This window comes from Dermochelys coriacea, chromosome 7, assembly GCF_009764565.3.
Source record: "Dermochelys coriacea isolate rDerCor1 chromosome 7, rDerCor1.pri.v4, whole genome shotgun sequence".
In the NCBI taxonomy this organism is placed as follows: Eukaryota; Metazoa; Chordata; order Testudines; family Dermochelyidae; genus Dermochelys; species Dermochelys coriacea.
In genome coordinates this window covers 30,777,094-30,802,802 of record NC_050074.1, presented here as the reverse complement: position 1 = coordinate 30,802,802, position 25,709 = coordinate 30,777,094, and the positions used below count along the sequence as shown (strand labels likewise).

The window sequence follows — 25,709 nt, the reverse complement described above, 5'->3', positions numbered from 1 at the left end:
AGTCTTGCTGCAGCTGAGCTCAGAAGCGAGGAGGATACCAGCTGAGTACCCAGCTAAGGGGTGTCCTGGCTTCTTGCTGCCTCCAGCCCTGCCCACATTCATTAAGGGCCCCCTCTGCTTTCCCCCCATAACTCCAGCGCTGGTAGCCCAAGGATGCTGTAGGTTTCGCATCAAGGGGGAGGTGTGAGGACGAGGCTGAAGGAGGACAATGGGGGCAGGAGGCAGCACCCACAAGTGTAGGAGGAACTTCTCCCTAATGCTAGGGGCAGATAGGAATCGGGGCAGGTGGGGTTCCCCGCGGGCGGGGCCAGCAGGGGCGGGGCTAGCTGGAGAGGCGGGGCTAGAGGGGCTCTCCTGGGGGCGGTGATCTGGCCTCTTGTTCGCAGCAATGAGGAGTGTCGGAGCCGGGCTGTGCCTGGCTGTGCCGTGGCTGCTGCTGCTGGCGGGGCCGGGGCTCCGCGGGGAGCACCTGGTCGGGGGGCTGCAGGAGGTGCCGGTCTCGGATCCCGGGGTGCAGGCGGCCGTGCGGTTCGCGGTGGAGATCTATAACCGGGCCAGCAACAGCCTGTACTACTCCCGGGCGGAGCGGGTGCTGCGGGCCCGCAGCCAGGTCAGGAGGGCCGGGGCGGGGCGGGGCGGGGCTGGAGCCTGCTGCGGGGCAGCGCCGCAGCCGGGGGTGCGGGTGTCCGGGTTGGCAGGGGTGGATCGGGGTGGGGTTTGGGTCCCCTCGGGGAGCCCTGGATCCGACAGGGGTCGGTGGGGCGGGGGATGGAGCTGGGTATAGGCAGGGGGCAGGGTCTGGGCCTTGGAGAAGTAGGGGAAGCCCCACTGCCCGATGGGGGGCAGAAGTGTGGGGGGCTGGGAGGCCTCTGAGGCCAGGTGGGGGACAAGGATGCTGGTTATGGGGTTGCAGGGAGGTGTCCTGTGAGAGCAGCTTTTGCCGGCACCCGCACTACTGATCCATGGGGGGGTGACCAAGGATTTGTGCTAACTTCTTCAGTGACAACCCAGTGTCTTGCCAGTCTGGGTAACCACTGGGGGAGCCCTGGACCCTGCAAGTCCTTCTCCCTCTGAGCCCCAGCGTCTCAGCTTCCTGTAACAAAACCCAGCTGTAGCCCACGGGCTGTGGAGAAAACCTGGCAAAGAGGAGCATAAGCAGACAGGATGCCTATGGGGCAGACCACGGTGGCACCCACTTCCCTGTGCCACTATTTTGTACACGTGTGACCCTGTATCTGACCCCACAATCTCAGCTCCCATTGAATTACATCTCTAACCCTCGTGGCTGTGGAGAGACCCTTACCAGTGTGAGTACCAGTGTGGGACTGTCGGGATCCCCATGCAGAGAGGGTTATGAGGAAGGGCATTGGTTGGTATCCGTGCACCCTGTGTGCCAGAGCCTCAGCTCTCATCTAAAATAAAATAATCGTCTCCAGGCCACCTGGCTGTAGACATACTCACCTTCTATGTTTATGGTGTAACATGGGACAGGAGGGCGGGAGAAGTGAGTATTGGCTGATAGGGCTATTATTGCTGTACCCAAACAAGAGAATGCTGCTTTGCATTGAGGGCGTTGTCCCTTCCCAGCATTACCAAGCACCTTGTTTGCCCAGACCCACACCCTGCCCTGCTTCTTTCCTAGTCACCCGGCCACGCAGGCTCACTCGCATTGCCGCTGGTTCTCTTCCACAACTGCTGAAACCACCCAGTGCAACAAGGGTTTTGTGGGGGCTCCCCATTTGCTGGGTGCTGAGTGGGACCCTGTCTGGGATATATTGTGTGTGTGTGTGTGTGCTCTCCTGCTGATGCTGTGCAAGACCCTGTCTGGGATCGGGGTGAAGGGGGGCTCCTGTCGTGCTGGGTGCTGTGCGGGACCCTGGCTGGGATCTGGTCAGGGTCCCATGCATTCTCTTCCCTCTGTCTCTGCCCACTCTGGATTAGCTCATAGTGTGTCAACTCTTGGTTATGTACATGAAAATCTAACTGTGCTGGAGGAAGACGGCATGTATGATGGTGGATCTGGTCTAGGATTGTCTGATCTCATTGTGAGCCCTGATCTCACTAGAAGGAAAAGTCAGACAGTTGTTATTGGTGTTAGACTAGTGCCTAGAAACCTCAGCTGAGATTGAGGGGAGGCCCCCTGTCATGTCGGGTGCTGTGCTGGTTCCTAACCAAGATTGGCAGGAGGGCTTGTAGGGGTGGGAAGTTCCCCATCTCCCTCCTCTGTCTCAGTCATCCTGGTTGTATCCTTCCATCCTATCTCCTCTTTTTCTTCTCCGGTCTACCTCTGTCTCTTTTTGTGAACTTGTGTATGCTGAACCTGTGCCCTCTTGCTCTTGGAAGCTGGTTTTCACTGAGAGGGGTTGTAGCCATCCCGTACTGGGCAGATGGGACCTCACAATAGAATATTGCTCCCCGCGGAATGTTGTTTACAGCTCTCCAGCGCATAAGGCTCTGAAGAACCAGCCTTTGATAATGGTTACTTTGGGCTTCTGTGATGCCTTATTGTCCAAGGCTTGCTCTGTGCTAAGACTTGCAGTATGGGGACAAAAGCCCAGGTTCTCATTGGGAGCATCTCTGTGCTTTCTTCGCCTTGTCTCATTAGCCTGTGATCTGTGGATCTGCTGGTCTGATTCAACAACCATTGGTTTCTTGGAGGGGTGAGAGGAGGAACTGGGAAGGGCTCCATGAAGAGCTACAAGAACAATTGAGGGTCTTGATTCCTGGAACACAGTGATACTGACAAGGACTTATGGGGCATGTAGGAACGTGAACTCCCAATGCGATGCTGTGGCTAACAGGGCTAATGTGATCCTTGGACATCAAAGCAGAGGAATAAGCAAGCAGGAGGAGGGCAATGCTATTACCTCTGTCTACAGTGCAGGGTGGATTTGATTTAAATCACTAGTCAGGAAGACTTGTTTTAATAAAAGTGCATTCTTGTTGGTTGTTATAATCTTAAGATATATTCTTCACAACTCGGAGATAGATGTAGCTTTCATTTTTAGAAGGTACACACTATACATTTTTAAACTGATTAATCTGAAAAGTTTTCAAAATAAGTTTTACAGCTATATCAGAAAACGAATAATTGTTTGGTTATTTCATTTACCAAAGGTAATTGAAGCAGATATTTATGAAGTCATTGGGAGGTGAACTATAACCTGTTGAATTGGAGAATCATTAATATTTGGAGGATTTTCTTGCCATGCTGTATTAGGAGGAGAACATCACCAGACAGACATTTAAATTGTTTTGTTTAACTAAAACAACAACATTAAGTATTTTGGATTTTTTTCTTCAACAGTAAACATATACTATTTTAACAAAAAGCTGTACGTCCCTCGCTTCTCACATTTATCTCCAGACTTCTTTTTCTTGTTTAGATCTATTCCGCCCCCAACAATCTTCTATTCATTGAATTTTTTGAAACTTTGCACTTTTAGAGAGAGGTCAGGGATTGACTCTGTACACAAATTTGCCAAAGGACAATAGAGTTGAGGTCTGTTGTTTCTCACCTCTATATATTATATTATATATTTTGAAAACATTTTTGCTGTTAACAAGCATGTTACCTCTGGAGACACAAATCCACGGTTTGAGAACTGCAAAACTAAGCATCTCTGATGGTATCTTCTAGACTGAGCACTGAGTCCCATTGGGTAGGTAGAAAGATTAACCTAAATAATCTATACAGAAGCCCCTGGAACCCCATAAGATTGGGTCCCTAATCCATGAACTGTTGGAACTCATTTACAAAACTTTTCTTAAACATTACATGAGTATATTCTCTCATACTATAGAATTTATAATCCTTATTTACATTATAGCTCAAAGACATCTCATCATGGATCTTAATTTAAATTATCTTTAGGTTTTTTCCCCTCAAAAAGCATTTTATCAAAACAATCCAATTTTTTTAAATTTTTTTGTTTGTTTTTTAATCATTGATTTTTATCCACTCTGCTATGGTGTCAGTGAAACCACTACCGGGTACTGTCTGATTCTGGTGTCTGCCCTTTGAAAGGGTATTGATGATTGGAGAGAACTCTGAGAGGAGCCACAAGTGATTTGAGGGCTGGAAAACCCAGTATTTAGTTTCTCTATGAGAAGGTGAATAGGTGATTTGATCATGGTCTGCAAGTACCTCCATGGGGAGGAGATTGCTGATAGTGGATCTTTTAACCCAGCAGACAAAGGCAAAATGAGCCCCAACAGCTGGGAACTGAAGCTGGACAAATTCAGACTAGAAATAAGGTGCACATTTTTTTAATAGGGAGGGAGATTAACCATTGGACCAGCTGACAGAGGGATGGGGTGGATTCTCCATCCCTTGGAGTCTTTAAACCAAGATGGGATGTCTTCCTACAAGACATGCTACAGCTCAACCAAAGTGTGCAGAAATGGCTGGGGGAGACACTCAGGCCTGTGATATACAGAAGATCGGAGACTATCGGGAAGGTCCCTTCTGGCATTTAAGTCTAGGGTTCCCTGCTCCACCAGTTTGAGAAATTCCCTACGGCATGAACAGTCAGTTTTGGTGCTAAGCTTCCCCATATTAGTGGAACGTGTGCAGAGGCATGCAGTGGAGTTTGGGGCTATACACACAGGTGGCATAAATACATATTGCATGTATTACAGGTGCATGCTATATATTGGCAAGTGGGTGTAAACTACCCACTTGTGGTTGGGCTCCCTAGAATCTACCTGCTCCACTGGAAGGGAAGAGCTGTAGTAGGGACTGGAACAACAGGTTGCTGCTTGCAACATGCGTCTTGTATCCTCCTGGTTTTATTTCCTAGTTACACCCTCTCTTCCCAACATTTCCACCTATTCTGTGTCTTAATGCCCACTTGTTTATGGAAAGTCTAACCTATGCCATGATGAGTGAGCTGATCTGGGACTGTCTTGATCTCACCAGGTTCTTTCTAGGGGAGATCTGGGCTGAGTAGGCAGTTATTATGGGTATTATGGTAACACCTAGAAGCCTTGGCCAAGACAGCCCCCTCCCTGCTGAGTTTGGGGGCCCTGGTTGTGCCACATGCTGCACAGACATAGAGTGAGAGACAGCCCCTGCCCTGAAGAACTTCTAACCGAAGTTGGCAGAGGGTGGGAGAGAAAGTAGGGGTGCAAAGAATGGAAGGAATTTGCCCAGTGGCAGAGTGGGGACTAGAAACCAGTGATCTGATTCCCAGTCCAGTGATCTGTCCCCGGGGCCACATTTCTTGGACTCCTCTTTTTAAAGCTCCATCTTTTTATAGTCACTGGTGCCAGATGGACCCGGCCATCACAATCCATATCATCCTTCCATCCATCCACAGAAGGATTAGTGGAGTGGCACCTAGTGCTGAGGACAGGGCAGTCCTACAGAGCGATCTGTATCGCTTGGGGACCCAGGCCTGTTCCAACACAATGCATTGTAATGTAGCCAAATGCAAAGTTATACATCTAGGAACAAGAAATGCAGGCTGTGCCTATGGACTGGGGGACTGTGTCCTGGAAAGCAGTGACCCTGAGCAGGATTTTGGGGGTCACAGTGGACAAGCAGCACAGCATGAGCTCCCAGTGGAATCCTTGCTTGTGTAAACAGGGGAGTAGGAGCAGGGAGGGGATTTTACTCCTGCATATAGCATTGGAGGGAGCTATACTGGAACACTGCCTCCAGTTCTGAAGGCCACATTTTCAAAAGGACATTAAAAAGTTGGAGAGGGTGCAGAGAAGGGCCAGAGAAGTGATCAGAGGGCTGGAAAAAAGTGCCTGATGGTGAGAGACTTAATGAACTCAATGTGATTAGCTTCTTAAACAGACCAAGAGATGCCATGGTTATGGCTATGATTTAGGCACGGGTATTTTTACTAAAAGTCAAGTACAGGTCACTGGCAATAACCAAGAAGTCTTTTACTAAAAACACCCCTAACTAAATCTTAGGTGCTGGGGAAGTGGGGTGCTCCAGTGGCGGCTGCTGCTCCTGGGGGTGGCTCAGGGCCGTGCCACTGCTGCTCCTAGGGGTGGCTTTTTATTCTTCAGCCTACGTGGAGGAACAAATAGTGCTCTAAATACAGGGATGGATGAGAGCACTGGAATGGGACTCAAGAGACCTGGGTTTTATTCCTGGCTCTGTTACTGATGTTAGGCAAGTCCCTTTCCCTCTCTGAGTTGTAGTTTCCTCTCCCACTCTTTGTCTATTGTCCAAGTTCTACAGGTCTGGGACAGTGTTCCACTGATTTCAATGAGCTTTGGATCAGCCACAGCGCCTGGCATGGGGGCTGCATAGACTTTTATGGGAGGGCAGGGGGGAGGAATCTTTGCAGTGCCTGGGGAAAAATGGGGTCCTGATCTCAGTCCAGGGATGGTTTCTGCAGTGCCTGGCACAAATGTAGGCCCTGATCTCGATCTGGGGGGTGGCGGGGGAGAGAGGCTGTCTGTTCAGTTGTTGACATGATGACAGGGCCCCCCCATCTCAGTTGTGGCCTCTAAGCACTACCCTCTGCAAACAGAACAATTGCAGTTTGTGGAGCTAACAAATGCATCCGATGAAGTGAGCTGTAGCTCACGAAAGCTTATACTCAAATAAATTTTAGTCTCTAAGGTGCCACAAGTACTCCTTTTCTAGTTTGTGGAGCTGAAACTCTTGATTCCTCAATTTCCTGCTATTGATTAGAAGTGGGAAATGTCCAGAATCTTCCTCACTCTGGGATCTCTGCTCTTGTTCCAGGTGGTGACTGGCGTGAAATACTACCTGACCGTTCAGCTGGTGACAACACGGTGCCGGAAAAATGGGGCAGGCCTTGAAAATGGGGATGTCAGCACATGCCCCTTGCCGCCAGCATCAGAGCAACAGGTGAGCAGAGAGAACTGCATAGCATCTAGTTGAGGTGTCAACTTTATGTGGGCTCAGTTCTGTCTTGTGAGGTCAGGGATCCCTGCCTAGCACAGAACTTATTTGTAGAACCACAGCACCTACAAGTTCCAGTCACGGGCCAGGACCCATTCTGTTCAGTGCTGTACAAACAGAACAAAAAAAAGAGCGCCAGAGAGCTTCCAATCTAGGTATAAGACAAGAGTTGGCAGACAGACTGGGATTGGGCAGTGGCCTCAGCACACCAGCAGTCTGGCTGTTGAATTTTTTTTGTAGGCATCATGGTAGAGGAGAACTTTAAGGAAGTATTTGAAGGAGGATAATGCAATAACTTTGCAGATGTGTACGGGGAGCTTCTCCCAAGCAGGAGGGACAGCATCTTGAAACATCTGGAAACACTTTTAGGTGGACTTGGGTTACTTTGGACAACTTAGAGTACAGGGTTCTGCACAACACCTCTTACCTTGGGCAAGTCCCTCCCACTTCACCGTGCCTCAGTTTCCCCTGCCCACCCTTCATCTATTTGGATTGCAAGTTCTGTGGAGTAGGGATTGTCAGAACCTGGCACAGTGGGGCCATGATCACAGGTAAGGTCTATGGGTGCTAGTGTAATAAGCTTAGGGAGTATCTCAGTCTTTAAGTGGATACATCATAAGTTTTGTGTTAACAGTGTCTCAAAGCTTCATAGTAATTTAAAATAATGAAAATGTTTCTAATTTAAAACAAGCCCCTGAGGGGCTAGCAATCCAAATACTGACACTGAATGTAACCAGTGTGTGAAATTGACTTTCCCCAGAATATAAACAGAAGTAAAATTGACATTAGTAGTTCCTTTTCACCATCCCCGCTGAGAGGAATGGTAATAGTAAAAGGGAGCGTTCAGTTAGGATAATGAGACATCAGATTTTCCTTAGGCTCTCTGGAAAATTGTAGCTCTGTGGTTTAAGATGTCCATAATGGGCTGGTCAAAAGTTTTCCGCTGAAATTATTTGTTCAATTAAAAAATTTAGTTTTGGCAAAATCCCAACTAAACTTTTGTGTGTGTGGGCAAAAATTGCCCTCTTGCCACAGAAAATACCAATATTTCAGCCATAAACTGAAATATTTCCATGCAAAATGGCCCCATAGCACTTCATAGGTGGTGTTGTTTGGGGACTTGGGGCTCCTCTGTAAACCAGGCTCCCTGTCCAGCCTGCATCTCACCACCACAGACTGGCTAAGAGGTGAATCTTGAGAGATGGAGTCTGGCCAGAGAGTGCGAACTATCAGGGCAATGGGAGATGAGGCACTTGAATTACAACTCTTGCGAAGCACCACAGCGCCATATTGAAATCCAAATAGCTATTTTTGGCTGAAATATTTTTGGGGGTTGAAATTTTCTGTGGAAGAGAAGCCTATTTATGCCTACCCTATCAGTAGTGACTTGGGTAAGGAATCCTAAATAAAGAAACCCCTAACCTTTTAACCCGATGGTGCCCTTTGGAGAAAGTAAAATAGGAAACAAAAGACACTTTTAACAGACTGGGTGTATGGGGCATAAATTGACTCGCTATTAGTGTTGGGATTATCCGAAGCTTTGCATGGGCGCTGGTTTGGGATCACATTGGTAAATTATTAGTTCCCATCAATAAACTATACAGAAGTTTCATACCAGCGCTGCGTGAGTGGGTGCTTTCACTGTCCCTAAAACCTTGGGCCTGATTCTTGCGCTTCAGTGTACCTGGACATAAGCCAGTTCAGCCTGGTATTACAGCAGCCATACTGTGTTTCATGACTATCTAATTGTGGGACGTTTTTTCCCCCCTTGCAGAAACTGCTCTGTGAGTTCCAGGTCTGGTCCCGTCCCTGGCTCAACCGGTCACAGTTATTATCTCAGAACTGCTCTGTGTCTCACTCCTGAAACCTGTCCCATCTGACGACAGTGAACCGATCTGCCATTGATCCATGCTGCTGGGGGTCACGCCGGCTCTCCCTCTAATCCCCATATTCCCCACCAGGTGGAGGAAGATCAGGATCTTAGATCTCCTCCTCTCCCCCAATCAGGGCAGGTTTGGAAATGGCTGGGCCGTCTTCTCCTGTAGTGTCTGATTGTTCAGCCTTGCTTAATGACCAGACTGAAGCCCCTGAATGCTTTCTGTCATAGCTAAGATTTGGCATCCCCTATGATGTAGGGAATAAAAGTGATTCACCATGGTTCAATGGCTGGTGTTTTTCTTCCCTCAGTTCCTCCATCTCTCTCTTTTCTGTTGTTGAGTACTTCATAGATTTCGAGGCAGTTGTGCTCATCTTTGCTGACCTATGAAATGCAGACCATGGAATCTCATCCAGCCCATATCTGGCAGTTTAGCTAGAGCATAACTTTTATTTCAGACAGATATCCAGTCTTGATTTAAAGACTCTTAAGTAATAGCAAATCCACCTAATTCTTCTGTACTCAGTTCCTGATGTATATAGGAAAAGGGCAATATCCCTTTAAATATCTCAAGTCCTCCAGGAGTGCCCACAATCTTATGAGTTAAAGCAGTCAGAGCAAGGGTCTATACAGAGCTAGGCTTTACATCTGTTTTCAGGCTATCGGAGAACAGGGTATGCCAGGAGTTCTGATCCCAGCTACCTTGCACTATGGGGAAGATGAATAAGGTCTAAAAGCCCAGTGGGCTGGACAGACATGTGGCAACAGGCAGCTTTGTGGGTCTGGTGGACAGACAGCATGAGCTGGATCCATCTTGATTTGTGATAAAGAAATGCCTGGTTCCGAAGGTAAAGACATGCTGGCCTGACCTGAACGGCAACCTGACTCAGACTGAGCCAAACTGCTTGGAGCTGGATGGACATTTACATCTGGGCCCCAGGGTGGGGGCCCAGGCTGGTTCAGTGGGGTGGGGACTGGAACACGAGGGACCTTTCCCTCCTAGAGGCACCCTCTCTGATGTGGCCCGAAGGTGGGGGAGTAGCTGGCTCGGGGAGGGGATGGGGTTCAGGCTGAAGTGGGAGGAATCGTGGCAGGACCCTGAATATTGGCCAAGGGCTAACAGTGTGCTCTGGCTCCAAGAACCATTCTGGGCTAGGTGCAGGAATGGCTGGGGGGATGCTTTGAACTGTTCTGCAAGAGCCTGGATTAGACTGGAAGCTCTCTGGGGCAGGCCCCAGCTTTGTTCTGTGTCTGTATAGGGCCTAGTGGACAGGGTCCTGGCCCGTGCCTGGGGCTGGTGGTTGCTATCGCCCCCCAAAAGCTAATAATGGACCTTCCTGCCCTTACAATCCATAACACTACCAGAGACTTGGCTAAAGAGCAGAAATAAAATGAGCCCAAGCACCATCTACTGGCCACTTTGGGTTACTCTAAAATCTGCAAAAAGAAAAGGAGTACTTGTGGCACCTTAGAGACTAACAAATTTATTAGAGCATAAGCTTTCGTGAGCTACAGCTCACTTCATCGGATGCATCCGATGAAGTGAGCTGTAGCTCACGAAAGCTTATGCTCTAATAAATTTGTTAGTCTCTAAGGTGCCACAAGTACTCCTTTTCTTTTTGCAAATATAGACTAACACGGCTGCTACTCTGAAATCTAAAATCTGCAGGGTCTCCCTCAGTTGCAGAGAAAATTCATATCCCGCTGCACCTCAGATGTGACCCGTGTATAGGAATAGGATGGTATCCATTTAAATAGCATGTGAGCCCACTACCGGTGCTCACTGTCTACTGTGAGTGACACGCTGCTGCAACAACCCCACCCCCCCCCGAGCCGGAGTGGGTATGTAGCTAGGTCTGGCACGTTGTGCATGTTAAAAATAAAATGATGAGCCCTAGCTGTAATAAAGTGGTCGTGATAGAGTTAATGGGGTTACCCAGAGTATTCTGGGATGGAACTGTGCTCCACCCCTCCCTCCCTTCTTGCTTTAGCTGCGGGGTGGGGGAGTTTCCCCCCAACTCTGTTGTGATGCCCTCAAGTAAAGCAGCAGGTTCCAGCCTGCAGCACTGGGAGTAGACCTAGTGGTCCTGTGGATGTGTGTGTTTTTTTGTTTTGTTTTGTTTTGAAATAAAAACTTTCCAGCAAATTAAAAACTCTCTTATTTGTCCTGAGCTGTTAGGGGCTCGTACTGTGTCAAGAGCAACAGGAGCACTCTTGGTCCATTTTTTTTTAAATGTATAAACAAAACTACCCCCAGAATACACCTGACACATTTCTTCTGCAAAGCTCTGATTGTTAACTACTCAGGCCAAAGAGAAAACAATCCATGTATAATTTATAGCAGGGGGTGATGGTTGGAGATTCTGGCTTTTTCCCTCACCTCCAGGGGCCTGGCTAGTACAACCAAACAGCTCCCAACGTGGCTTGGGGAAGATTTCTGTGTTGCAATGCTCCTGCTGTGTTAGCGCCTTTTCAGAGCTCGCCACCCTTGGGCTGACAGCCCTGAGTGGTGGACTTTGGCTCTGTGGGAATTTTGTTACTTACAACTTGCTCTCAGTTATATAACACAGTGCACTTTCCCACCTGTGGACCTCACAGCAATGGTACATATTATTAATGGCAGGGCAAACAGGGGAAGGAAAGCTGGGAGTCCTGCCTTCCAATTATTTTTTTCTAACTACTGGAGCCCATCCTCTCTCAGATTCAGGAACCTAACCCAGGAGTCCCAACTCCCAGCTTCCTCATTCTAACCACCAGACCCCACTCCCTTGCTAAGCCCAGGGATGGAACTCAGGTGTCCTGGCCCCCAATTCCTGCTTGTATCCATGCCTCCTATTCTGAAATAAAACTTGAGAGTTCTGACTCAGCTTCCCTGCTCTAACCATTGGACACCACTTGTCTCTTAGATTCAAGCAGAGAACCCAGGAGTCCTGGCTCCCGTTCACGTGGCCTGGGCCGAGGAGCGTTCTGCCTTCTTTCGGCCCCGGCTCAGTGTGTGGGATCTCAATTGGACAGTGATGATGGCCCAGTGCCACCTTAGCCCTGCTGCCCCATCCCTTTAACCTAGTTCATGGCAGAAGGGGCCACATCTGGGGCGGCAATGAAAGCAGGTGACATGATGGGGTTTCAGGGTTTATTAGCGCGGAGCATGCAGCACATCAGGTTACAAGGACCGTTCATACAATGCTGAAAACATGACAACCCTTCATTCCACCAGGGCCACAGACTGCTGGGATACTCAGTGTGGTGCTTTGTCCCCCTCTAGTGATGGCTGGGCCACATACACAGGTTGTGGAGCCTGGCAGAGCCCTGGCTTTTAGCTCAGGCAGGAGAGACTTGTTCATTTAGATCCAGAGGGCACTGGTTCGGTCCCCGTTACTGAAGACTAGCCAGGGGGCAACTTGTATCCCCCCTCTAGCGAGAGCACTTGACCCCCAAGTGTGTGGGCCTGGGGATGGGGTGGCCAGACAGGTTCCAGAATCACTACTTTGCCTGCCATCAAGCACCCTTTGCCTTGTCTGCACTGGGCAGGGCCTCTCTAGGCCTGGCACTGCCCACTGCCTGCTGTGGGTATGGCATCCTCTGGGGCTGGCACTGCTCCCCTCCCCCAGCACTCTCCAGCTTTCCAAGGGAACCCCAAACTCTCCTTTTGCAGGCATGTCTGGTTCTGCCCAGTAGTAGCCAATTTGATGCCCCTGTACCTGGGATGTATCCACATGGGAAGGAGGCCCACTAAGGAGCCCTGGTGGCTCTGCCTAGTGAGAAATCAACCCCCTTGAAAAATCACTGTTTCCTTCCCCTCCACCCCTCTGCAGGAGATAGTCTGAGTCTCTTAGCACCATGCTCCTGTGGCAGGGCCTTCCAGGTTGGATTGCTGTGTTAGGGCAGGTTAACGTGAGGTGGAGATAATAAGGGGAGTCCCTGTGATTCGGAGACTATTTACAGTGGGGGCAGCACACCCCCCCCCCCGTAGTTGCTGACATGCAGGGAAACGCCGCCCGGGCATTACATCTCCAGCTAGGTGAGCACCAGGAAGGGCTGGGGAGTAGCACTGACGGTTACGGGTTTGGATGGGGGCCTAGTGGGAGAAACGTAGTTGGAGCTGAGATTTCTGTTCCCAGTTTTACCAGCGAGGGGACTGGGAACTTGGACCCTAGCCAGCCTGGCCCATGGGAGAGAAACCTAAAGAGACAGGTGTGTATGAAGGTAGGGAGGAGGATGCATGTGCAAGTAGATAGAGAGATGTATGAGTATGGATAGATAGATAGAGAGAGGGGGATGGATGGGTAGATGTATGTGGGGATAGGCAAACGGGTGTCTATGGGGATGGATAGGTGTATAGGGGAATAGATAGGTTGTATATGGGGATGGACAGCTGGATGTCTGTGGGGATGGATGGATAGCTAGCTAAGTGTATATTAGGGCAGACAGAGACGTGTATATGGGGATAGGCAGAGGGGTGTCTGTGGGGATGGATAGCTAAGTGTATATAAGGGCAGACAGAGAGGTGTATATGGGGATAGGCAGAGGGGTGTCTGTGGGGATGGATGGATGGCTAGCTAAGTGTATATGAGGGCAGACAGAGAGGTATATATGGGGATGGACAGACGATGGATCAGTGTGGGGGGGACAGATCGACTGATCTGGATCCGGATGCGTGGCCCAGGCCCTCTCTAGTCGTTATAAAAAAGCACCCCGTCCCCAATGCAGCCAATATGCAGATCAGTGGCTGATGCTGCTCTAGGAAGTTCATGTCTCTGGGACTGGCCCAGAGTCATTGTCTCTTCTTCTGGTTCCTCAACATGTTCTCACTGGTGACGGGGTGGCCTCGGAGTGGGGAGCTGGGCGGCTCAGTGTCACGCTGTACAGGTTAGCCACAAAGGTCTCCCAGCCTCTGCGGAGGGCTCGGTCCACCTGCTGGAGGGTAGAGAATGGGGTGAAAGGCCAAGGAAGGGTGTGCTCTGATGGGACCTATCCATGATTTGCCTCCCCTCGGCCCCAAGGCAGATGCAAAGGCCATGACAGCAGGTATCAAGAGGGGCTGGCCTAGGGGCTGCCCGCCGGAAGCTGGGGACAAAGTCACTGCTGGGATTCCAGCAGGCTGTAGGCCGAGATTCCCCCTGGCTGAGCTGAGAACTGCTTCTGTTGAGACAGGCTGGGTGAATCGGTGCCCACCAAGCCAGGGGACTGGCTGCCTCAGGGTGTTGGGAATGGGGACACTGGCTCCCATCTGACTCTCATCTGGCTCCCATCAGGGCAGGGGGACTGGCTGGCTCAGGGAGGCAGGGGGTCAGATACAGGACCTTCCCCACTAGGGAAAGGCTCCAATCCAGCCTGTCACCAGGTGCTAGGCCCCCTTAAGAGGGAATGAGTACAGGCCCCTGTGACTAATTAGATGCTTCCCAGCAGGGACTGTTTAGCAGCTCACCTAATTCCACCTGGGGCCAGCTCAGTTAGTGATCAGTCCCAGCTGAGAAGGGGCTGGAAGCTTCTAATAAAATGCTCTCTGCAGGCCTATCTTAGGGGTGGATGGTGGGGCTGTGTGAATCCCTAGATGAGGGAAGCAGGGGCAAACTGCTGGGTGATTGCTGGCAGCGGGAGCAGAGAAGTGCTATTGAGCAATGAAAGGCTCAGGGGATTGGCCCTGGAGCTTGCTGTCCTGGCTAAGGGACAGGATCCTGGGGAAGCCAAAGGTGGGATTACAGATAGGAGCCCAGTGGGGTGGACACTAAATACCTGGGACTGATGAGAAACCCCACAACTGGAAAGGCTGTTTAAGCTTCATTTTTGGGGGAACCCTGCGGAATCTGTGAGATGGGAGAAGGATTGGGCTGGATGGTGAAGGACAAAAGTCCTGGGAAAACCTATAAACAGTGACATCTGGACCTATATTTAAGACTATTGTGGGGTGGGTCTAGAGCTTGTATGTACCTAACAGAACCCTCAGGAAGGGTGGCTTGTCACCGCAAGCATCTGTAGCGTGATTGGCAGGACCCGGCTGTGAGGAGGTCTCAACCTTTTATGTGCCCGAAGAGGGAGCAGGTTTGGGTCTGAGGCATGGTGAAAGGGCCTTTTCCCCTCTAGGGGGTTCTCAGCCCAGTCAGGAGTTGGGTTACAGCCTCTTTCCACCTCTGAGCTTTCTGCCCTGTTATAATCCCAAATGTCCCGTGAGCAGTGGCTGATCCCTAGGCTACTGGCCATCTTGAGGCTGATGGGCCTGGCTCACCCATTTCACCAGGTCCCTGTTCCCTGAGGCTTTGAGATAACTAAGCTATTAAACCTCCAAGAGGTTTAAGCACCTCAGGGCAGTGACTACTGCTTGGTTCTAGCCTAGTAAGGCATCTAGGGCCAATGGGACCCTGGTCTGGAGGTGCTACCCCAATACAGCTAGTGAGGAGTGTGTGAGAAATGGGGAGGGGTTTCTAGGCACTGATGTGCTCAAAACACTCCCTAATAAGAACCAGAAGGCTTATGCACCATGTGATATCTTAGGGGACTCTATCTTGTAAATCCCTGTTCAAAGAACCCATAGCTGTAGTGCTAATTCTAGCCAAGGCCCCCATGAGGCATGGCCAGTTTTTCAAGACCATTTGAGTCAGCTGATGGGTTTTAGAGGACTTACAAAAACAGTATGTTAAGCAGAAAGCAAGTCTCAACTTGAACTATAGAGGGCTGCCCTTTGCTAAGGGGCGGTTCTGTTACAGATGCGTGGGAGCCAGTCAACAAAACATTCTTGGCCAAAAAGTGCTGATTATTTGAAATCAAACCTGTTTGTGAAAAGGGTCAGTTTGATTAATTTCCTGACTTGATAAAACATTGGGGGAGGAGGGGCCTGGAATGTCCTGTCTTGATATTTGTTCAACAAACTTCTGATATTTTGGTTTGAAGCCATTTTTTCTTTGACATTTAACTTCATTTAGACTTTAATACTGAAATGTTTTGTTTCAATGGATCTGAGTCAAAACTGTTTTCAGTTGGGTTCACCAACTTTCTGGTATGGGTTTGTGGGGGAAAGAGCTTTTGAAATCTCAAATTGTCATAGGATGGGACAACCATTTCCCACCCAGTCCTGCTTAGAAGGCTATTTTTCTTTCCTCCTTCCACCCCATCCCCTGAAGCGGGACAAATTCTCCCCATTTTCAAAGGTTTAACAGCACCCCACCACTGTCTGGCTTGTGGGGGCAGGGAGTGGGATATGGGGCTTTTCCCCTCTAACAGGTGCTGGCTTCCAACCAGGAGGGAAACAGGCAGGCTCACTGTGGGGAAGGGGAGGAATAGACCTTCCCCTCCAGGGGGTGCTGGCTCTGATCTGGCCCCAGAGTTGGGGGAGACCATCTCACACCACCATTACCCTAGGGCCTCTCAACCCTTAGTTATCTTTACAACAGTGCTTGCAAGGCTGCTGTTGTCAGCCTCTGACTCAGTTTTCCCAACTGTATAACTAAAACTTGTCTAAGTTGGGTGGTGGACCAGGGAATTTAACTGAGTATGAGTTGCTGGCTAACACCCAGAGCACCTTTCTCCTCCATGGATAAAGGGTTAATAAAGGTCTAAATTAATGGATAGAGCCAGACGGATCAAAAGGCTTATAACAATGTATAATGCTCTCTCCTGGCAGGGTTTATAACCTCATGCCTTTTACACTCTTGCATCATCAGCTGTCTAACTCTTTAGAAACCGAACACTAGCACAAGCCATTAACAGCCTTCCAGGGGGTGGGGGCCTGCAGATTCCTCTGCCACCAACCTTGAGAGAGCAGTAAAAAAATTAGCACCCCTTGAGGTGAGGGGTAGAAAATACTACTGCTAGAAGAGAGTGGAGCTGGGGGTTGGTAAAGGCAAAGGGGGTAATGACATCACAGGATCAGAGGGGAGGAAGATGGTTAGGACTGGAGATGGGTACAGGGGATAACAGGGTCAGATGCGGAGGGGGGTAAGAAAGGGGCAGAAAATGCCACCACTGGAGGAGATTGAACGGAGGGGCATCAGAGGGAATTCTGGGAAAAATCTAGGCTGGGATGGGGTTGGTGGGAAGGCCAGGAAAACATTGGGTGCTCCCATCAGTGCACCCCCAAACCCAACCCATGTCACCCTCCTGGGTTTCCAAGCAGTTACCTTCTTGCACTGCTTCATCCTGTGAGAGCCCTTGCTCTGAGCATCTCCGATCAGCAGCTCCCCATCATCGGGGCTTAGTGAGTGGGGCATCTCCCCTGGGGTGAGGATCCTCTCAGCTGGGGGCTCTTTCATCCCACTCTTCCACCCCCTCAGGCTCACAGCTCTCCTCTTTCCTCTCTGCTTAGCCTTGTCCAAGCTCTCTGTCTTGTCCCCCCATACGTGGGGCAGGGTGGTGTCCTCCAGCCGGCCGTAGGTGGAATCTAGGAGGCTGGGGGATTTGGGAGTGCGGAGGGAGTACGCTCTCTGGAAGCTCCTGCCATGGGCCATCTCTGGAGTGGGGTGGCCTGATCTGGAGCTGGCACCGAGTCTGATCCAGTCTCTGCTGACCCGCAGAGGCCAGATGTTCCTCCTGTCCTGGCCAGATCCCCAAGGGCAAGTGGCTCTAGCTTCCTTTTTTTGCTCTGGCTGATTCACCCGTTGCTGATTCACCCCGGTGAGTGCCACCCCATCCAATCAGGCCTCTTATGGAAATTCCCTTTCCCCCTCCAGTCCCACGGGGCCAAAGGTCCCTGCTCTAGCTGCCTTATCACAAAGTTCTCTCCCCCCTGCAAATCTCAGCCCATGGGGTCAAAGGTAGGTGCTGCTACTCATCAAAAGTCCCTCCACTTTGCCCCGTAGGGTCAAATGTGGCTGCTGTAGCAGCAGTCAATGAAGGGGCAGAGAGCCCCTGGCCTGGATCCTGATGCCTTATTGCTGCAGCTGGCTGGTCTGGTAATCTCTGGGCAGTGCCTGGCACATGGGGTCCTGGCATCTGACTGGGGCTCCTGGGTGCCACCCCAGTGACCTTAGGCAAGTCATGTTCCTTCTTAGTGTCTTGACTTCCTCATCTGTCACATAGGGGTAGTTATACTGATGGCCTTAGTAAAGTGCTTTCAAGGTGCCATAATCAGACCCTGCCTGGGCTGGGAAGAAAACTGGAGCCCAGATCCAAACCTCCCTTCAAAACTTTCAGGCGTCAGGCCCCTAACCTCCCAGATTGGTGAAGGGAGGCTCAGAGCAGCTGTCCCTGGGGCTGACTGCTCCTGAGGGAGGGACATGAAGCAAAAGGGGGAAACTGAAGCTGCAGAGTAAGGGGCATCTAGCAGGCTGTGTAACTGGAGACCCCCGTCTCTCCCAGTCCCAACATCTCTTAGCCCTGGTTTCCTAGCTGCTCCTATCTCCGCTGTTCTCAAATCCCAATTTCTCCTAATCCCTTCTGAGGGAAGGGTGAGGTGGGAGGTCAGCATTTCAGGGTAAATATTAGAGCCCTGAGGGATGCTGCTGCACCCCTGGGAAGGGAACTAGACAGAAGGGGATGCTCCTGGTGCAGGGAGAAATGGGCACCAGGGCAACCCCAGGCTGGAGCTGGGGGAGCTGGGTGCCTGAAGGAAGCTGGTTGTGACACTGACTGTGAGTCTAGCCCATGCGAGGCGAGGGGGGGAGAGAAGGGGGACCTGGTGACTGTGTGGGGAGGGTGTGGGGCTGGTCCTTTGACACAGACCCAGCTGACTGTGTGCTCATGTGCCATGGGGATTAGCCTGTCACAGGGTGCCTGTGGGAAATGGAGCATGAGCCTGCTCCCACCCACCCAAACCACTTCCCTCTCTGTCTGCTGGCCAGGTCCTGGGCTTCCACTGCACTAAGATCCCAGCTGCTCCCCATATCCTATTGCTCTCATACCCCATTCGATCCCATCTCCCAGTCCAGCTGCTCCCAGGTACATGACTGGCAAGACCCTGGTAAGCCCCTGCGGCATCCCATCCCCAACACACAACAGAGTCTATGGGCACATGCCCAGAGCTGTTTTAACATCATAGAATATCAAGTTGGAAGGGACCTCAGGAAGTCATCTAGTCCAACCCCCTGCTCAAAGCAGAATCAATCCCCAATTTTTGCCCCAGATCCCTAAATGGCCCCCTCAAAGATTGAACTCACAACCCTGGGTTTAGCAGGCCAATGCTCAAACCACTGAGCTAACCCTCCTCCCCAACGACATGTTGCTTAAAAAAAGCAGCACAGCGGGAGAGATCAAGAAGCTGCTACCTTTGCTTCCTGCACCTTGGCTCCCAGGGACAGCAGCAGCACAGTTGGCCCAATGGCTAGGACTCGGGATACATGGGTTCTATTCCCGCCACTGACCTGCTGGGTGACCATGAGTAAGGCTCTTCCCTACTCTGCACCTGTTTCTCCTCCCACTCTTTGCCTATTTAGACTGAGCTCTGTGGGGCAGGGACTGTGTGTCTGTGCAGCGCCTGGCACGATAGGACCCCTGATCCTGGCTGAGATTCGTGCAGCTCCCAGCATGACAGGGGCCCTCATGGCAGGTAGGGTCTGTGCAGTGCCTGATCAACAGGGGCCTTGATCTCAGCTGGGGTCTGTGCAATATGGGACCTGATCTGAGCTAGGCCTGTCTGTACAGTGCCTGTTATGATGCTGTAATACAAATACAGTACCTACTAAGGATTAAATCTGCTCCAGTGCTTGCATCATTGGTGCAGCAGCAATGTAAACCAGTCTCTCTTGTTCACATCTATAACTCATACAGTGGAATAACATCATGAGTCCTGAATAAATGGTCCCTCCGGGAAAGCAACTTCTGCCCCCCCCTCCAAATGAGTTGATTCAGCCCTGTCCCCATGCTGCTGCTTCTTGTATGTGACTCCTGAGTATTTGTAAATACTCCGTGGAGAATCAGATCTCTGATGGTGCTGAAAAGGGGAGCAGCAAATGTGTGGAAAGTGAGTCCTGACCTGCAGAGGGTGCTGGGGAGATCAGAGCTTCTCTTTCTGGTGTTTAACTGCAGTGACCTCTGGGGCTACAGTCCAGAAAGAAAAGGAGTACTTGTGGCACCTTAGAGACTAACAAATTTATTAGAGCATAAGCTTTCGTGAGCTACAGCTCACTTCATCGGATTCAATGAAGTGAGCTGTAGCTCACGAAAGCTTATGCTCTAATAAATTTGTTAGTCTCTAAGGTGCCACAAGTACTCCTTTTCTTTTTGCGAATACAGACTAACACGGCTGCTACTCTGAGTCCAGAAAGAGACTCTCAGTGGAGCTGTGTTGTAAGGGGAAGAGCTTGGCTATATGTCCCTCTCCAAAATGCAGTACTATAAAGTGCATAGCACCCTCTACTGCTGCACTGGGGCACGGGTGGATGCACTGACTGTGAGGGAAGTGTGCCCCCTGCTGAGCGCCCTGCCTCACGGCAACTGTTAGCACCATGCTGGGGACAGCACTGATTTACAAGGGTGAGCGTCCCTTGCTGAGCCCTAATCTGTTTCCTGCAGCAGCAGGGTTTTCTGTAGGCCTTGACCCCTATTAGCTTTGCAAGCCATAATAAGCTCAACCTGCCTAAGGAGAGAGGACTGTGCCATGCTAACACCTTTCAGGGAGGAGATGTAAAAGCATGAACTGCAGTGCTGCAGAAAATGGGCACAGAGATGATGCATCTATTTGCACCGCTACAGTGCTCCCAGCAGGGATTGCTGTCTGGGATGATCCCCTCAGCATCTCCTTTCTCTTTTCTACGTACTGGTACATTTCCATCACCCACTCCAGGTTTATGATGTGTGGAGGAGCAGCTACCAGTAATGCCATCCCTTTGTCATCTCCCAGTCACATAGATTCATAGATTCATAGATACTAAGGTCAGAAGGGACCACTCTGATCATCTAGTCCGACCTCCTGCACAGCGCAGGCCACAGAATGTCACCCACCACTCCTATGAAAAACCTCACCTATGTCTGAGCTATTGAAGTCCTCAAATCATGGTTCAAAACTTCAAGGAGCAGAGAAGTCTCCCTCCAGTCAACCATGCCCCATGCTACAGAGGAAGGCAAAAAAACCTCCAGGGCCTCTCCAATCTGCCCTGGAGGAAAACTCCCTCCCGACCCCAAACATGGCAATCAGCCAAACCCTGAGCACATGGGCAAGATTCACCAGCCAGATACCCAGGAAAGAGTTTTCTATAGTAAATCAGATCCCATCCATCTAATATCCCATCTCAGGGGATTTGGCCTATTTACCCTGAATATTTAAAGATCAATTACTTACCAAAATCCCATTATCCCATCATACCATCTCCTCCATAAACTTATCGAGTAGAATCTTAAAACCAGATAGATCTTTTGCCCCCACTGCTTCCCTTGGAAGGTTATTCCAAAACTTCACTCCTCTGATGGTTAAAAACCTTCACGTTGCAGCAGAAGGGCTCACCAGAAGGGACTTGATCCTAAGGACACGTGTGAGAGGGAGAGTGCAAGGGTGGCGTGGCGTGGCGTGGGGGCGGGGGGTGAGCTGGGACAGAGAAATGCGGGTGGATGGAATCAGAACAAGTCCTCCGTGCGTTATAAGCCCTAGGCTAGGCACAGTGAAGGTGGATTCCCCCAGGATCAGAGTCAGAGAGCTCTCCCCTGCCCTGATTATATTAGGCAGGTCACTTTGGGTTCTTTTGCCTGCCTCGCAGGAGCCACTTCACCGCCCCCAGAGCGCTGGAGTCCTGCGGTGATGATGGGGCCCTGGCGCAGCGGCCTTGCAACGTGGAAGGTGGGAAGCCCGAGAGGGCAGCTCAGGGTACATCAGGGAGGCGGTGCTGGGGGCACAGTCCTCCCCCCTCCGCCTGTTGCAGCCTGACGCTGGTCGCTGTTTGGCTGTTAGGGACCCTGGAGAGGGGGATTGTGCCGCCCCTCCCCTAAGCGGCGCGCCAGCCAGCGTGCAGCCTCGAGCAGGGTCCTCTGCAGCCGCCGCCCTGCCCCCACACAGCGCCCAGGCACCGTCCCCACACTCGCTCAGCACGCGCCTCACCTCCCCGGCTGCGGGGCCCGCATCCCAATAGTGTTACGGTCACGTGCTCCCGGCTTGACTGCTGAATGAGTCACTCGGCTCCGCCCACTACGTTGGGGCCCGCCCCTTCCTTCCGCCAACCAATGGCGACAGGAGAGGTCTTAGTCGGACGGCCAATGGCCGTTCCGAGGTGGAGGCGGGTTTACCATGGAGCAGCCTCGTCCCCCCTTTGGGCGGGGCTCTGGGACGCCGATTGACATTTAGATTATCCAATAGAAAAAATGAATTAGAGATGCTGGCCAATGCCAGGCATCGGATTCCAGGGGCGGCCAATAGAGAGGTGGTCAAGTCACCGGGGGGCGGGATGGCGCCAGGCTTGAACCGGTGAGTGACAGGTCCGCTCGGCCACAGCTCGGGCTCTGGGGCCGCCACCGAGGGGAGATGGGGGTGTGGCAAAAGCGACCAATGGGAGGTGGCTTCGTAATGGAACAGCCAATAAGAAGCCAGGTGGGCGGGGTAGACTGCGAGGGGGTGGAGGTGTCTGAGGAAGTTGCGGTGGCTGGTATCTGACAGCTGGGGAGCAAGTGGCTGACGCGCTGCGGGGTAAGAGGGACACGCTGGGACAGGGCGGGCTGGGGCCCCGGCACCCCCATATGGACCAGCCCCTTCCCCCGCATTGGCCAGGGCTGGACACCCTCTCCCCTGCATGGACCAGGGCTGGACCTTCCCTCCTCCACCATATGGACCAGCCCCTCCCACTTCATAGACCAGGGTTGGAGCCCCTCTGCCCTGTATGGACCAGCCCCTCCTCCTGCAGGGACCAGGGCTGGACACACGCACCCTGAATGGACTAGGGCTGGACACCCCCTCCCCCTTATGGACCAGCCCCTCTGCCCTACATGGACCAGGGCCGGACCCACCCCCTCCCCCTCATGGAACAGCTCTTCCCACTTCATAGACCATGGCTTGTGCCCCCCTCCCTTGTATGGATCAGTTCTTCCCCCCCCGCAGGGACCAGGGCTAGACACCCCCTCCCCTTGCATGTGAATCAGCCCTTCCTCTCTCCGTATGGACTATCCCTGCATATGGACTATTTCCTTCCCCTATGGACTGGGCTTTATTGTCTTGTATGGATCAGGGCTGCACCTCCAGAATTTGGACCAGCCCCTTCTCCCCTCCTGCATAGACCAGGGAAAACTCTCTCCATCCCCTGTATTGACCAGGACTGGGCTCCCTCCCATATGAACCATCTCCTGTTCCTTCCCCATGGACCAAGTTGTATGGTCCCATATTGACCAGGGCTAGGCCTCTCCTTACTGTATATTCCAGTTGCTCCCCATCCTGTATAGACTGGATTTTATTGCATGTTATGGACCAGTTCCTCCCTCCCTTCCCCATATGGATTAGGCTGTATTCCCTCATATGCACCAGTGTTGGACTCTCCCTCCTCCTTGTTTGGTCCAGTCTTCTTAACCAGGCTGTATCACCTATATGGACCACACCTGTCAAGGACTGGGCTTCCCCATCCCTAGCATGTACTAGGTTGTATGGCTCCATATGGACTAGTCCCTTTTTCTCTGTATTGACCAGATTCCCTTGTCATCCCTGTATGGACTGGGCTGAATTGCCATATGTGTACCAGTGATTGAACTGCAACGCTTTGCTGATATGGACCTTTCTTGGGGACTGGCCTGGATTACCACCCTTATGGATCTGCTCCTTCCCCCATTACAAACCAGTCTGAGGCCTTCACGCTCATGTGTGAACTGGATTGTATTGTCCTATATGGGACAGTCCCTGGCAGGAGCTGAGTTGGGCTTCCTATGGAATGCCAGGCTTTCAGACTAGTCCATGCTTCTTTTGGGGACTAGCCTGTATCCTGCCATATGGACCAGTCTATGTCAGGAAGTGAGCTGTGTCTCCTCAGACTAGTCCATATTAGGGGCCCTGACATCTCCAGGGGACTGATTTGGGCTTCCCTGTGTATCCCCAGTGCTATATTGCTCTATCTGGACCAGTCCCAGCTGTCCCATACAAACCCACCTCCTTTCTACCCACTGTGGGGTCTCCCTAATACAGACCACTCCAATGCCTAAATTTCCTTCTCAGGGAACCATCTTAGGGCACCCTTTGCCCCCGAGTATGGACTTTGCTGCATGGCCCATGTAGACCAGTCCCAGATGCCCTATACAAACCTTTCTCTCTTCTCCCCACATAGGCTTTGGACGTGACCATCCTAATGCCCTTTGGGGCACTCTGTGGCAAGGAGCATTGTGGGAGTTTGGTCTGTATCTCCTTTCCCTCACATTATGAACTTGTTTCTATTTTCCAGTAGGGACTAGAACAACCTCTGGTGGGAATTGGCTTAGTTCCCTCTCTCATAAATTACATCTCCCTTAGAAAATAGAGAATTTTGTGGCCCAGGTTCCCTTCCCCAATTGAGATTGGTCTGTAACTCTGTGATATGGACCCAGACCTAGATTCTCTACCCCTTAATATGGACTAGTATTGATCTCTTGGTGTAGATCTGTCCTTGGCCTTCTGACACTGCGGAGCAATTCCATCTCTCTGGTTTGACTCTGTATCCTCGTAATATGGGTCATCCGTAGTTCTTGTTGCCTCAATATGGACCAGTCTATATTCCTCAATATGGACTGGGTGTGGGTCTTCTGCTGTTGTAATGAGAGGGGACAGACTGGGTTATATTGGGAAGGATGGACAAGTTTGTGGTATTTGGGTAATGTGCTGTGTTGGGAAAATGGGGCTGTGGTATGTAGCGTATAGGAACTGCACTAGTCTCTATTGGGGTGGTATAGTTTGTAATGCAATTGGTCTGTATTGCTGTAAGCTTGAAGGCTTAATATAATAATAATAAGGTTTCAGAGTAGCAGCCATGTTAGTCTGTATTTGCAAAAAGAAAAGGAGTACTTGTGGCACCTTGGAGACTAACAATGCTCAAATAAATTTGTTAGTCTCTAAGGTGCCACAAGTACTCCTTTTCTTTTTGCTAATAATAATAATAATAATAATAATAAGGGTATATCAGTACAGGACTCTGCCTCGGGAAGAGGATGTGTGGGTTATATCATCCCATACCCATTGGCATACCCGACAAGACAAGCAGGCATGGTTTTCTTTTAGGACATCTTTGTGAGGGCTTGGGGATACAGAATGGACAGAGTTAAGGTTAATACCAACAAAGCTTTCACCTGCAGCATTCCTGAGTGTGTAGCCCTTTAGGGCTGTCTTTGTACATGTGTGATGCGATCTCAGCCATAACTCTCAAGTTAGTGAAGATTCATTGCTTGGTAATTATCACTCCGGGGTTGCTGGTGCCACACCAGGCACCATGTTTTGATTGCAGACATGGACGTCTTGAAAGATCTCTTGTGATGTGCTGCCTGGCAACCTTGGATTGGTCTCTCCTCACAACCCCCATGATACAGACCATTCTCCCCAATGGGACCCCTTCTCTGATCCCATGGACCACTCAGAATGGTTGAGACCATTGATCATACTGGTTGTGTCCTCTTTCAGGTACTGGTCTGTAATGGGAAGGGACGTAGGGGCTGGAAGTGGCCTTCAGGTTTGTAAGGGAGCCTAGTGCTGTTATGTATTGGGAAGACATCATCTCTAGGGCCCTGTTTTCTGTGCTAACTTCTGTGTGTAGGGGCATGATGTGTCTGGCTTTCTGCTCTGTGATTGGAGCTCAGGGTCTGATTTGGGTAGCAGCAAATGGGGAGGGACTTAATGGGATGAGGGGAAAAGATGCATCACTATAGTGGGAAAACTGATCCGTCTGTTGAGACAGGAGGGCATGGTTTGTAGATGGGCTCATGATGGCCATCAACTGAGTGGGCTTGTGGGCCTGGTTCTCACAGTGGTCTCTAACTGGAGAGGATGCAGCTGTCTGAGCGGATGTGGGGAGGACTGGATCTGCCCCCATGATGGAGATTTAGTTCATGGGGCAAGGTCTCTGTGTTTAGCTCTGAAGTTGGCAG

At 50.9% G+C, this 25,709-nt stretch overlaps 2 protein-coding genes across 6 annotated transcripts in view; both read left to right on the top strand.

Annotated features, from left to right (window-relative positions):
* The first annotated feature begins 336 nt into the window (after nucleotides 1-336).
* CST6 (cystatin E/M) lies at nucleotides 337-9,052 on the top strand. The gene is made up of 3 exons (XM_038408877.2): nucleotides 337-610; nucleotides 6,716-6,841; nucleotides 8,670-9,052. Exons 1-3 carry the CDS (start codon nucleotides 389-391, stop codon nucleotides 8,757-8,759), a joined length of 438 nt encoding a protein of 145 aa, XP_038264805.1. The 5' UTR covers nucleotides 337-388; the 3' UTR covers nucleotides 8,760-9,052.
* Nucleotides 9,053-22,213: 13,161 nt separating this feature from the next.
* The window catches only part of PC (pyruvate carboxylase), a 240,543-nt gene continuing 237,047 nt past the window's right edge, over nucleotides 22,214-25,709 (top strand). For 2 of the 5 annotated variants that reach the window (XM_038408865.2, XM_043519550.1), the window contains exons 1-2: nucleotides 22,247-22,311; nucleotides 23,927-23,992. The gene's annotated coding sequence lies outside the window, so the exon portion shown is untranslated. Of the gene's footprint in view, nucleotides 22,312-23,926; nucleotides 23,993-25,709 lie in introns of all 5 variants that reach the window. The other 3 variants (XM_038408867.2, XM_043519549.1, XM_038408868.2) reach the window with 3 other exon arrangements.

What these genes read in the sequence shown, in the direction of transcription:
- CST6 (XM_038408877.2), top strand. Translation starts at nt 389, where the DNA reads ATGAGGAGTGTCGGAGCCGGGCTGTGCCTGGCTGTGCCGTGGCTGCTG. An exon ending in TGCTGCGGGCCCGCAGCCAG is followed by an intron (nt 611 to 6,715) that starts GTCAGGAGGGCC and finishes CTCTTGTTCCAG; the next exon opens with GTGGTGACTGGCGTGAAATA. An exon ending in CGCCAGCATCAGAGCAACAG is followed by an intron (nt 6,842 to 8,669) that starts GTGAGCAGAGAG and finishes CCCCCCTTGCAG; the next exon opens with AAACTGCTCTGTGAGTTCCA.